Source organism: Ctenocephalides felis, unplaced genomic scaffold, assembly GCF_003426905.1.
Source record: "Ctenocephalides felis isolate EL2017-DRISC unplaced genomic scaffold, ASM342690v1 CF-g0.4_SCAFFOLD_03572, whole genome shotgun sequence".
NCBI lineage: Eukaryota > Metazoa > Arthropoda > Insecta > Siphonaptera > Pulicidae > Ctenocephalides > Ctenocephalides felis.
In genome coordinates this window covers 40,448,958-40,462,464 of record NW_020539726.1, presented here as the reverse complement: position 1 = coordinate 40,462,464, position 13,507 = coordinate 40,448,958, and the positions used below count along the sequence as shown (strand labels likewise).

At 34.0% G+C, this 13,507-nt stretch overlaps 2 protein-coding genes across 2 annotated transcripts; both read left to right on the top strand.

Annotated features, from left to right (window-relative positions):
* Window positions 1–421: 421 nt before the first annotated feature.
* LOC113388479 (alpha-N-acetylgalactosaminidase-like) lies at window positions 422–7,129 on the top strand. The gene is made up of 5 exons (XM_026625853.1): window positions 422–651; window positions 2,090–2,362; window positions 3,806–4,023; window positions 4,104–4,315; window positions 6,983–7,129. The coding sequence occupies exons 1-5, from the start codon at window positions 422–424 to the stop codon at window positions 7,127–7,129; spliced, it is 1,080 nt and encodes a 359-aa protein (XP_026481638.1).
* A 101-nt stretch (window positions 7,130–7,230) lies between these two features.
* On the top strand, window positions 7,231–10,648 carry LOC113388478. The gene is made up of 2 exons (XM_026625852.1): window positions 7,231–7,344; window positions 10,370–10,648. Exons 1-2 carry the CDS (start codon window positions 7,231–7,233, stop codon window positions 10,646–10,648), a joined length of 393 nt encoding a protein of 130 aa, XP_026481637.1.
* The last annotated feature ends 2,859 nt before the right edge of the window (window positions 10,649–13,507 follow it).

The following is a 13,507-nucleotide window of genomic DNA, read 5'->3' as shown; positions in this document are numbered from 1 at the left end:
ATTGGCACTCGACTCTTATCTTATCTTATCTGCCGTAACGCACTTCCGTTGCATTTGTACGGATTTACACACTAGTCGCGCCTAAATAGGTTTCACCTGAAATGGTAAATACAAAAAGTAGTTAATTATCCCAGTACAGTGTCTAAAATAATACCCCCGTCACGAACTACCAAAACAAAAAATGTGTAGAATTTATGTTAAAAGTTTATGTGAATAATAATATAACCGTTCACGCAGAAGGATAAAAATAGACTGACTGATTATATATTCTTCATGCATTACAAATATTATTAACAATCACATGTTTTACATAAAACAAAAGACAAACATATATACATAATCATAGTAGACACAGAGCGTTTAGTATCAAACTTCAACAAAATGTTCCAAATGTCATCGAGTGACAGTTTTGTATTTTGTTATGGATAAATTCCTAATCTCGACCAAATGGCTCCTGCTTCTGCTCAATGTCGTCCTTCCTTGCCTTTGCCTGGACAACGGCCTCGCCCTCACGCCGCCAATGGGCTGGATATCCTGGGAGAGGTTCAGGTGCGTCACTGATTGCCGGGACTTTCCTGACCAATGCCTGGACGAGAACCTGATTATGCAAATGGCCGACTTGTTGTCCAGCGAAGGATACTCGCAAGTCGGGTAAAAGAAGAAGATAATAAATATCACTTACACCTAGTGTTAGAACGAAATATCGAGTACTGAGTAAATATCGATACTTTACGGTCGATAGTGAGTACTTTTGCTATCGATTTTTTAGCTCGATCTATTTGCCAATATCGATTCTTTTCGTCGATAGTACTCAAAAAGAATCGACAGCGTAATCTATGAACACCACTCATCGACCAACTATTGACACCACTCATTGCCAAATGCAAAGCAATAGTCTCTCTAGGTGGTCATCATTGTTCAAAGAAGTGTCAAAAAATTATCCCGAAGGGTCATTAGTCTCAGAATTTATTGCTCAAAAACCCAAAATGAATATGACCGCATTAATAAATAAAGATGTTTATTTAGTACTCTTATATAAAATGAGATGGCTTTTTAAAGTACCTTAAATGTTTTATAAAAACATATTCAACAATCGAAGTATGATTATTTCAAATAATAATACTCACTAATTTTAATATATTAGTATTTTACGTAAAAAAGAATCGAAATATAATTATTTCGAATAATATTATTCATCAAATTCAATATATTAGCATTTTGCGTTTATTATATTTCGATTCTTTTTTACGCAAAATACTAATATATTGAAATTGATGAGTATTATTATTTGAAATAATTGTATTTCGATTCTTTTTTTACGCAAAATACTAATATATTGAAATGGATGAATATTATTATTTGAAATAATTGTATTTCGATTCTTTTTTTACGCATAATATTAATATATTGAAATGGATGAGTATTATTATTTGAAGGAATGTTTCTCTACAAGTGTCGAAATAATATCTTGACCGTCATTAAACTGAATGTTTATTGCTTTCCAAAGAGCTTCATATTGCACTTTTATGTAAACATGTAACGGCCTTTTTAAGTTGCATGCTCGCTAAAATTATTCATATAGAAATATTCAACAATTATAAAATATTATTTTACTTAAAAATATTAAAAATATTATTATTGTACTTGAAAATACTTAAAAAGTATTGCATTTTGAATATAGTATCAGTCTATTATATTGTTGTCAAAAATACTCAACTATTATAATTTGTCTTTTTTTTGAAAAATTATAGAATTTGAAATTAGTATTGAAGAATTACTGTTAAAATTTTACAATATTGAAAATGATTCTGATTTAACACATCAGATACAAGTAATAGAATTCATTCTAATATTGTGATATGATATTTAATGAGTTTTAGATCTTTTTGGGACTTATGTTTGATTTTTATGAAGAGTACTCAAAATTCGATATTGAGTACTATCGATACTTTCGCCACGATATTTTTTTGGCATCGATATTTTGATTAGATACTTTTTAAAGTACTTAATATCGATCTTTTGCCTCGATACTTCTAACACTAGGTGTAAGTTACACCTAGTTTCATATCCTTTCCTCCTCGTCCTTCAGATACAATTACGTTATCGTCGACGATTGCTGGTCGGCCATCGAGCGCGTCTTCTGCCATAAATTCGAGGATAAGGTCCTGATTCCGAGCAAGGAACGTTTTCCTCATGGTATTCCTTTCCTGGCCGAACACGTTCATTCTTTGGGCCTGCTTTTCGGCCTTTACGCCGATATTGGGAACTACACGTGCGCCGGATATCCTGGTAGCGCCGGACACTACGAGACGGATGCTTTCACGTTTGCGGATTGGGGAATTGATTTTCTCAAAATGGATGGGTAAAGAAATTTTTGTGATGAATTGTAGTGGACACGTAAATATCACAGGCCAACAAATTTTTTTTTTGTTTGGTGCATCAAATGTTAGAGCTGATTCTTATAGTATTTTTTGCGCCGATTTCAAATCTGCAAACCATTTTTTGTATCAGCTCTAGTTTGGAACTTGAAAAAGTTGCCAAAACCAGGTCCATTCTAGGTCGTCACGGAAAAGAACTTTTTACAGCGTCAACTAATGTCCCAACTAAGGCCGAATGGGTCTTGTAAGTTTGTATGTACGAGTAGGCATATCTCATTAAAGTTGTATTACTATTTTGTACTTTCGTTCCTTATATTAGGTGCGCAACTAAGTTCTCGCTGTTTGTCAGTATATTCTAGCAGTAAGGGTTGGTCGATTTTGACAAATCCAAAACGTCTTGGAGTAGTAAACAAGCTGCTGCGACACATAATTGATTTCGTTTTTGCATTATATACTTCTGGTTGAGTGAATATGCCCAATTTTATGCCAAACAATCGTCATTTGCGGGGAGTGTTGATTTTCGTTTTCCATTCAAAAAAACGGCAGCTCAAGTGCATCGAGAGCTACGGAAATGTTGCTATGACCGAAACAACATGCCGTGAAGGGTTTTGTCGCTTCAAAAATGGTAATTTTGATGTTGACGACCACCCTCGTGAAGGAAGGGCAAAACCTTCAAAAACGCTAAATTGAAGGCCTTGTTCGAAAAGGATTCGTGCCAAACTCAAGATCTTGTTTCGGAATTAAAAGTTACCTATCAAGCCATTTCCAAGCTATTGCATACGTTGAGGATGATTTAGAAGCAAGAAACTTCGGTTTCTTGTGAGTTGAAGCCAAGAGACGTCGAGCGTCGTTTTTTCGCCTGTGAACAACTGCTCCAGCGGCGAGAAAAGAAGAGGTTTTTCATCACATCGTGTCAGGTGATGAAACATGAATACATTACAGCAATCCAAAGAGGAGAAAATATCGGTTCGGCCGAATATTCACTGCAAAGGTTATGCTCTACATATGGTGGGACCAGGTCGCTGTTATTTTTTATGAGCTGTTAGAACTGAGCGAAACCATCACTGGAGAACTGTGTCAAACTCAATTGATGCAATTTTTTATAATAAAGTTACATTTTCATCGAAAGAACAGCGAACACTTAGTTGCGCACCTAATATATCATATATCATATCTTGAAAACTAAAGCTCATAGAAAAAATCAATGTCATTTTTGAAATCAGCGCCCCAAATATACTTAAAAACAGCATTAAAATCGTTTGCACCATTTTCTTTGTTGACCTGTGTAATTGATTTAGACGACGATAGTAATAGTAGGGCCAATTGTCAATACTTTAATTTTAATAGTGCTACCTATTGCCGTCTAAACGTCTTTTCTTGAAAGTTTGTTCTTCATGTTTGTGGACAAATTATTGAAAAATTCTCAGATGCCATTGGCCTCCGGAATGTCTTCCGCCCGAGTACATGAAATTCGGCCAGGCCCTAAACGAAACTGGCCATCCGATTGTCTACTCTTGCAGCTGGCCCTCGTATCAGCAGGACGTCAATATGTCTCCCAATTACGAATTGGCTGCCGAAACTTGTAACATGTGGCGAGGATATTTGGACATCCAGGATTCGTGGCAGTCGGTCGTCGATATCATAGGTTGTATTAGAACAACTACTTTTACCAATCAACCTTCTCCACTTGTCCAAAATACTATTCCCATTATCTACTATTACCAGATTATTATGCATCCGTCCAGGATGATGTAGCCCCAAGGGCAGGTCCTGGCCATTGGAATGATCCTGATATGCTTCTGGTCGGCGGATATGGCCTTAGCCCGGACCAGGCCAAGGCGCAGATGTCGGTGTGGGCCATCATGGCGGCGCCACTGTTGCTCTCAGCCGATTTGAGAACCATGACGGAGCAGAACAAGGAAATTGCCATGAACAAGGCAAAATAATAAAAGAATCTTAAAAATAAGATAGCATATGGATTAGGGAATGCAATACCGGTTATACCGGTATACCGAATTACCGGTAAACCGCCCGATTTTTTGGCGGTATTTTTACCAGTATTTACCCCAAAAATACCGGTATTTTCGGTATTTTCACATAAGCGCTATTTGATACATAATACCCCAAAAGTTTAAATTTCTCGGAACAAATTTATCTTTAAATTCCATAATCGCATAAACAGCTATATATTCAAGTGATTCTATAGAATAAACAAATGTCAAATATTATCTCAACTCGACATTAAACTTAACACTTACGGGACGGCACCGATTTCAAAACAATTCACCGGCTGCAGTGGCGTCGGACCCGTGTGGGCTGTGTGGGCTGAGCCCACCCATCAATTTAAAAAAATTATATGGGCTGATATTTCTAAAAAAAACGAGACCACTGGCTGCCTATCTATAAAAAAAAAAAACGAGTCCACCCATCAAAAATTTGCTTCCGACGCCATTGACCGGCTGTAAACTTGAGTGTATGTTATGCAATTTGTTCGATAAAAATTTGTGGTCATTGAAGGACATACATTTATAATATTAATTTATTTTTGATCATTTTACAAAGAATGGTGACGTTCAAAACAATTTCCAAAATGCATAGCTGGTTGATTTTGACATGTTTTACAATAAAATGTTGTTCCACGTCTTCCAGAATATGCCACTGATTAGTCAGTATATTTGTTCATTTTTGTATTGCCATAATGGTTTATTTTTTCTATTATATTGTCTAATAATTTATTTGTAAAATATAAAGTAAAATAATCTATTGGATGTCTTATATGCTTGGTATTTGTAGTCGGGGTGTTTCTTGATGTATGTTAAACTCGATTCTTGAAGGAGAATCGGCACATTCGCTAATGTCTTTCCGCTCTTCATTTAATTTGTCTAACTTCTTTTTTTTTTGTTGGTTGGATAATATCATCATCACATTCATCACTATATTCGGTGCGAATAGTAATTTCGTGAAATTTGTCTGTATGAATGTCTATTTGAAACTCATCTTCACTACTGCTTAATTCACAAAACTCACCAGTCGTTTGCCATATTTAAAAGCGCTCGGTCGTTTTAAATATTAAAAAAAAGACTATATAGCAAAGAAAAGGCTAAAAATACTACTAAAATAACTTATAAAATTATTTTCAAAATACAACACTGTTTATCACTGCTATATGTAATTTATTCAACTTTTCGATGCAAACTGAGTTATTGTTTATAAAATAGCCATAGTGCCTCACAGAGTATGTTTGTCCACTGAGGTGGACAGCCGTCCCCAAAGTGTTAATATTTATTGCTTTAATAAGGGCTTCATATCGCGTTACAATAAATAGAATTGGACTGATAGATAATGATGTTGTTTCATCTTTTGTAAAAATGTAACGGTTTCTTAAGTGATGTTTGCGCCAAAATATTTTATATCATACAGATTACCTCTGCGTAATCTTTATTTTTTTCTAACTTTATACATAATAATTATGATAATTACTAAATATTTTTGCTTCTTATTACAATCATAAAATAGTATTTTTCGAAAACGGTTCGAAGTTTGAAAATACTATAGAAGCATCACATTGTTTGAAATAACAATTTATCTTGACAAAGTATCCGATCTTAAATTAGTGTAGAAATTTTTTTTTTTTAAATATTGGAGATTGTGCTAATATAACACATCGGATACAGACAATACAGTTTATTATAATAATGTAATATTATCTTTTATGAGTTTTTGGTCTTTCTTACTCATACGTTTGTTTTTGGTGAATTGGATATAATTTTGTTTAGTTATTATTTAAAAAAATAAACTTATTGTTTTATTTTATTGTTTCCATTGTTTAGTTGAATATAGTTGTAGTTGTATACGAGGTCTGTTCAAAAAGTACCCGGAATTTTCGTTTTTTTCAAAAAAATATTTATTTATTCGTCTACATTAATGTGGTCCCCTTCAAAGTAGTCCCCCCCAGATATATACACTTATGCCAGCGTTTTTTCCAATTTTCGAAGCACCCTTGATATTCACTTTTTGATATGTCCTTGAGCACTCTCGGCGATTTTCTTCAATCGAGGAAAACCGCCGTCCTTTCATGGGTCTCTTCAACTTTGGGAATAGGAAAAAGTCACACGGAGCCATATCTGGTGAATTTTTGCACTTTTCAACACTTTATTTCATTTTTTACGCAAAATTTAATACAAATTCTTTGACTTTTCAATTCTTCCATTGTAAAAATCGCCGAGCTCAGAAAAACACGTCGAACCTTAGCGACTACCACAGACAAAGTAAACAGTGAATATAGCTGAAAATTTCATCATACTTTAGGGGCATGTATACCAACACAATAAAAAAAAAATTTTGACAATCAGACACTCCAGACCCGCGAAATTTAATTATTAGTAATTCCGGGTACTTTTTGAACACACCTCGTATATATATTTTTATATTTGTACTTTAACTTTCAATTTTGTTTACGTTTGTTTAAGATAATAAAAATACCGGTAATTTACCAGTATTCCGGTTTTAAAATGAAAAATTACCGAAATACCGGTATTGAAATTTTCCATCAGTATTGCATTCCCTAATATGAATATGCTTAATGTTATGCCGATTCTGTGCAGGGTGTAATAGCCGTTGACCAGGACAAGTTGGGTATTCAAGGTAGAAGATTGTACGAAAAACGAGGTCTAGAAGTTTGGACGAGACCTATTTTGCCAGTCTGGGATCGTTATAAAAGTCTCGCCATTGTCTTTTTTAATAGAAGGTAGATTAGACCACCAGTTGATTTGTTGGTGATTAATAGTGTTTTTGGTTGTGCCAATTGTGTGTGTGTGTATGTGTATATAGATTCGACGGAACCCCCTCGCAAATGACGGCAAGCCTGAAGGCCCTTGGCCTTTATTCGCCCCACGGGTATCGTATGAAGGACCTTTGGACGGGCAACGTTCATGCCGAGGTCGTGCCTTGTAATTCGGTGATCAAGGTAGAACAAAAAAATATAATTTTTATAACTATTATATAAAAGTTAAAATAATTGTTAACTAATATTCTTGTGTTCATTCACGGTTTGCATCATGGCTAAGCAAGCACTAGGTTATTGTCTTTGCTAAAGTGGCAATCTTATAGTGTTAGTGTTGAAAGCAGACCAAAGTGGCGCGCGGGTTTCACCATCGTCCTTCTTTTTTACTTATTTATTCTATTTCTCTTTTTTTCCTTTGCTCTTTTCTTTTCATAGAAATAGGACTCTACTGACGAATAAACTGAAATAATAAGCAAAATTAAAAGTAATTTTACTATCGAGCAAACTGTATATTTAGACATAGATGGACCGATTCTGCCGCACAAAATGTTATGGCAAGGCCATGTTATGAAGAACTTCTCATACAATTTTTTCTAAATATTGACAAAATGTGGTTATCGTGCAGTCAGGCGCATTTCTCAGGTTGTCAGATAGAAAACATAACATGGAAACCGCACAAATATCAAAAAACGATGTCAGATAACAGGGTCTTTCTGACCCAGCTTCATAACATACGAGTGATGTTGCAGTTTATGTGCAAAACGCCTGAATGCACAGCAAATACGTTACATTTTGACAGCATTCAGTATGATTCAGTAGCATAATGTATGGAAGTTAGAGCGTAACATGGCCTTGCGTAACATTGGCCTGTTATGAAAAAGGACTCAACTGACGAGCATAGTAAATTATTATATGAAATGAAATTTTACTGACGAGCAAAGTGAAATATAAGACTCTACTGATGACCAAATTGCAGCACGAGATAAAATAAAAAGAGATTTTACTGACGAGCAAACGAAAATACAAGACAAAATAAAAAAGGGACTCTACTGACGATCAAACTAATGCACGAGATAATGTGAGAAGGAACTCTACTGACGAGCAAACAGTGTATTTCAGACATAGAATAGAAAAAACGACTCTACTATCGAGCAAACTGTATTTTAGAAATAAAATAGAAAACAGACTCTATTTTCGAGCAAATTCATATATATACTAAGATGTTAAAATAACTCTACTGACGAGCAAAATAAAAATAAAACTTTCTACTGTTTAGCAATTTCTGGATTTGAGACATAGAATTCAAAAAGGACTCTACTGACAAGTAAATTGAAATACAAGACAAAGAAATGTTCCACTGACGAGCAAACTAAAATACAAAACGTAACTGACGAGCAAATTGTATTTCAGACATAAAGTAAAAACAGACTCTACTGAGGAGCAAATTGAAACAAGGCACAAATTAAAAAGGAACTCTACTGACGAGCAAACTAAAATAAAAGACAAAGTAAAAATAGACCTTACTAACAAGCAAACTGTGTATTGGTAGAAAAAGGACTCGACTGATGAGCCAACTAAAATACAACACGAAAAGGGACTCTACCTACGAGCAAACAGCCTGTTTTAGAAATTAAATAGAAAAGAGATTGTACTGACGAGAAAACTGTAGGTCAGGCATGGATTAGAGAAAACTCTACTGTCGTGCAAACTGAAATACACGGCTTAAAAAGGACTCTACTGTCCAGCAAACTGAAAAACAAAATATAGAAGGAACTCTACTGACGAGCAAACTAAAATACACGGCTTAAAAAGGACTCTACAGGCGAGCAAATTAAAATACAAGATAAAGTAAAAAGGGACTCTACTTACGAGCAAATTAGAAAAGGCCAAAAAGGACTCTACTGACTAGTAAACAAAAACAAAATACAGAGTGAAATAGAACTCTACTGTGGATCAAACTAAAATATAAAATAAAAGAGGACTCTACTGACGAGAAATTTGAAATACAAAACTTAAAAGGACTCTACTGACGAGCAAATTAAAATATAAGACAAAAGAAGACCTTACAGACGAGCAAACTAAAATTAGAAAAGGCCAAAAAAAAAGGCAAAGCAACAATTTATTAAAAATTAATTAGGAAATGGACTCTACTGACGAGTAAACTTAAACAAGAGAAAAAGGAAAAATGGACGCTACTGTCGAGCAAATTGCGTATTCTATAAAAAAAATGAAAACAGGGTTCTATTGACCATAAAACTGATGTCATGAAATATAAAAGGGGACTCTACTGTCGAACAAACTGAAACAAGAGACAAAATAACGAGGAACTTTACTGGTGACTAAATTGCGTATTTTTAAAAATAAATAATGGGACTCTACTAACGAGCAAACTGTGCATTTCAGAAATAAAATAGAAAAATGACTCTACTGACGAACAAATTGAAATAACGAAAGGTCAAAAGCAGAAGGAATTCTACTATAGAGCAAACTGTGTGTTTCAAAAAATAAATCAGGAAAAGGACTCTACTGACAAGCAAACGGCGTATGTCGGAAATAAATTGGGAAAAGGAATCTACTAACGAGCAAAATGTGTATTCCAGACATAGGGTAAGAAAATGACGTTACTGACGAACAAATTGCGTGTTTCGAAAATAAATTAGGAAAAAGACTCTGAGAAATGAACTGCAAAAAGAGCAAAGTAACAAGGGACTCTACTGACAAACTGAAAATCATAACATAACATTACCACATCCTATTTTATTTTCACATCTTCTTTCGCTTCTTTATTTATTGCTTTTTACTTCTAAAACTTATTTACCATCGCGCTCCTTTAGGAGGCGTCCATTAATCAGTTGAGCGAGTTTTTAAGGATTTTTGGACCCCCCCACTCTTTTGGTGATACATGGTGATATTCAAAATTACCACCCCCCCACCCAACCAAATATTACGTGTATTTTTAGTTACGTGATAAAACTGTAAATTTTGTTGAATTTTTTTTTGAAAGTGTTTGATTTTTTTAAGGAAATCAGTTAAAAAATAATTAAACGTGATATCTTACTATACCCCACGTGATATTAATGGACGCCTCCTTACCATGTGTCTCTGCTTTCAACCACCTAAATTTTTCCCTAAATACCACCTAAAATAAATCGTCTTAAGACCACATCTCCACCACCAGTTTATCCTTTGCCAACATTTTCCTCCGAAGGTTCGGATCAACCCTACCGGCGTGGTAATGCTGAAGGCGAGGGTTATTTTACCCTACAAGGAGGGCGAGGAGCCTGATGAGGAGGAGGACGAAGGCAGCCAAGATATGACCGATTGCTGCCCTTATCCGAAGCCCGAGAATATGACATGCAATAAATGCGACTATACCAATTATAAGAAAGGTTCCCGAAGTAACATTGTCGATGCGATAGAATACGAAGAAGACGACGACGATATTGATAATGGAGGAGATGGGGATGGGATTAGAGAGATTGAATAGTTGTATTGTTTTGTTTTTAAATAAATATTTAACTTATAAAAGAGGATGTTTTTTTTTGCTTGATTGACGTTTCAAGTTGTAGCGACCTGTCAACACACATCGCATCTCAACTTGACAGATAGACATTATTTTGGGCTCATCATAGTGACAGCACTGCGCGAAACAAAGTGAAAGCGTCAGTTCGGATCTCTCTATTGTTTCTCCCAGTCTAACTGCCAAAATTATAATTCACTAGCAAACCCGACGAACTCCGTTTCGCCACCAGATGGTTTCGTGAGAAAGATGAAGAATTTTTTTGCTTGTTTTATATTTGAAAAGGAATTTTTTTTTTATTACACAACAGGAATGAATTTATTTCGATTACAAAAATGAAGTGTTTTTTAGTTGAACTCCTCTAAGTAAATGATAGTGAATCCGCAAATTATCCGTTTGATTGAAGTGCTCTTTGGTAAACCACGTTTTTTGTTTTTTGGTCTGACGTTAACACAAACAAAGCGGATGGTTTTCCAACTTGTGAACAGACAACGTATAACTGCCCATGTGATAGATAATTATTTTTTTTAAATAATCTGTTTGAAATTTATCCCGCAAACACTAAGCGATTGGCCTTGCGGCTTGTTAGTTGTCATTGCGAACGCAAGGCGAACTGGAAATTGCAATCTCGCATTAAGGCACGATGCCATGCACACTTATTTTCTTAGCTATAAACCTTGCGGAACTCGAGACTTTTCTAACGAATGCAAAATTGTCGAATTCGGTTCGTGCGTTCTGGAGTTATTTCGTCAGGAAGGAAAACCCGACTTGTTTTTATATATATAGAAGAAGAAGATAACACTTTTTCCTTTTTTATCGTAAATACTAAAATACTATCTACATTTTATAAATGATGAATATAATTATACATAGTGTTGTTACTATTTAATCATAAATAAAATACATTAAATATCACCAACTGTTTCTATATATGGTGACTATTGTTTCTACAAAGTCATTCTGAATTGTTTGAGACCGAATTTAGAAAAAGTATGTGTTTTTTTAAGTAAAACTACTTTAGGCGCGACTAGAGTGTAAATCCGTACAAATGCAACGGAAGTGCGTTACGGCAGATAAGATAAGATAAAAGTCGAGTGCCAATGATTCGTCATTCGCTCTCGATGATATCATTTCAATACGGGTCGATTGTGATTAGTCGTCGTGTCGAGTGAATAGAGATTTTTCGTTGTATTGTGCACTGGAATACATCAACGAGGAGTTCGAAATGTCATTAGGTTTTAAGGGTACATAGTAGTACAAATCTTGATTTAATGAAAAATGCCTGAATCAGAAGAATATTTTATTCTGTTCCTTGAAAATATTGATTAATAAGATTAATGATTAGTAAGTTTATTGATTAAAAATTATTTTTATATTACTCGTAGTTTCTAAAATGGAAAATATTTTTTAGGCAAGACAGATATTACAGCTCTTCAAAATAATAAAAATACAAGCGGTCAATGAATGTATGTTAATTTTAATTACATGAAGTTCTTCAAACACAATTATTACATGATGAGTGAAGTTGCGAAAACAATATTTGTTTAGGCGTTGTTTAACCCTTCTTTGCATGGCGATGGAAATTTCAATCATAATATTTAGTCAACAAAAAAAGTACTAAAAACCCCTGTACTGTAAATTTGTTGTTGCTGGAAACATTTTAAGCGACTAAGGCGTACAACAAAATGCATTTTTTTTAAAAATAGCAAACGTCTCTCTTAATTACCAGAATTAGAACTTGTCATTTCGCTGTTTGTTGTGACTGGAAAAAAGGAGCGAGTTCTCAGTTTGTTCACTACGAAGATATAAAATACAGTAAAAGTGAAAATGAGTAAGAAAATGCTTTGTTTTCATGTTTTTGTTGTTTTATGTACAATTTATATCAAAACACTGTGAATAAAGTTCTCAAAACTATGTGATGGAAATTTACATCACTATGCAGTAGTTCCACTTGTAATGTATGGCAAAGATTTTTTTGCAAATGCTTTTTGTGTTGTTTTTTGAAAAAACAGATTATGATTTGTATAAGTTCTTTGGTATATTATTCTACATGTCAATAATCAAAATTTCTAGCACAAGGTCATACTGGTCGCCAAAGTTCGAATAATAAACTAATGGGAGAAGTAGATCTCATGGAAACTTTCTGTTTTCATGAGAGTCCTTTTTTAATTTGTTCTGTAATTTTAATTTGCTTGTCAGTAGAGTCCTTTTCAATTTTGGGCAGAAATCATATAACAAAGAGGTTTAAAAAGTGGTATTTGCATATTTTTTATCTATTTGATAAAGCTATTATAAACTCTTGGAATGTTTATAAAAAATGCTCAAGAAAGAGGTGAACGTAAAAAGAGCCTGCTTACAATAGGCCAATTCGGTAAATGTGGTATCAATTTGTGCTTAAATAAAAATGATTGTTTTTTAAACTATTATAAAGAGTAAAGTAGGTTGAGTAAACAATATATTTTATATAGTTCTGAGCTAGATGTGTGGCAATCCATGATTATGTAAATTTCCATCATATTGTTTTTCACATACTACATATTTCTATTTACATTAGGATTTTTTAAAATATTTTTTCTTTAATCTAGAGCATTAATTGCATCACCCTGATTTATTTTATTAAAATAGAAAAAATCATGCAAAAAATTGTTAACATAATCCGCTGTGTGAACGAATATTATAGAATTTATTAATCAGCAATTACTTCATTTCTTTAATAAAGGTTCGAATCCTAAATGCTAATTATAATGACAAACCGATCACGTCATATTTGAAGTATGCCTCTAATTACATTATTATTTTTAAACATTATACATATTTTTAATGCTA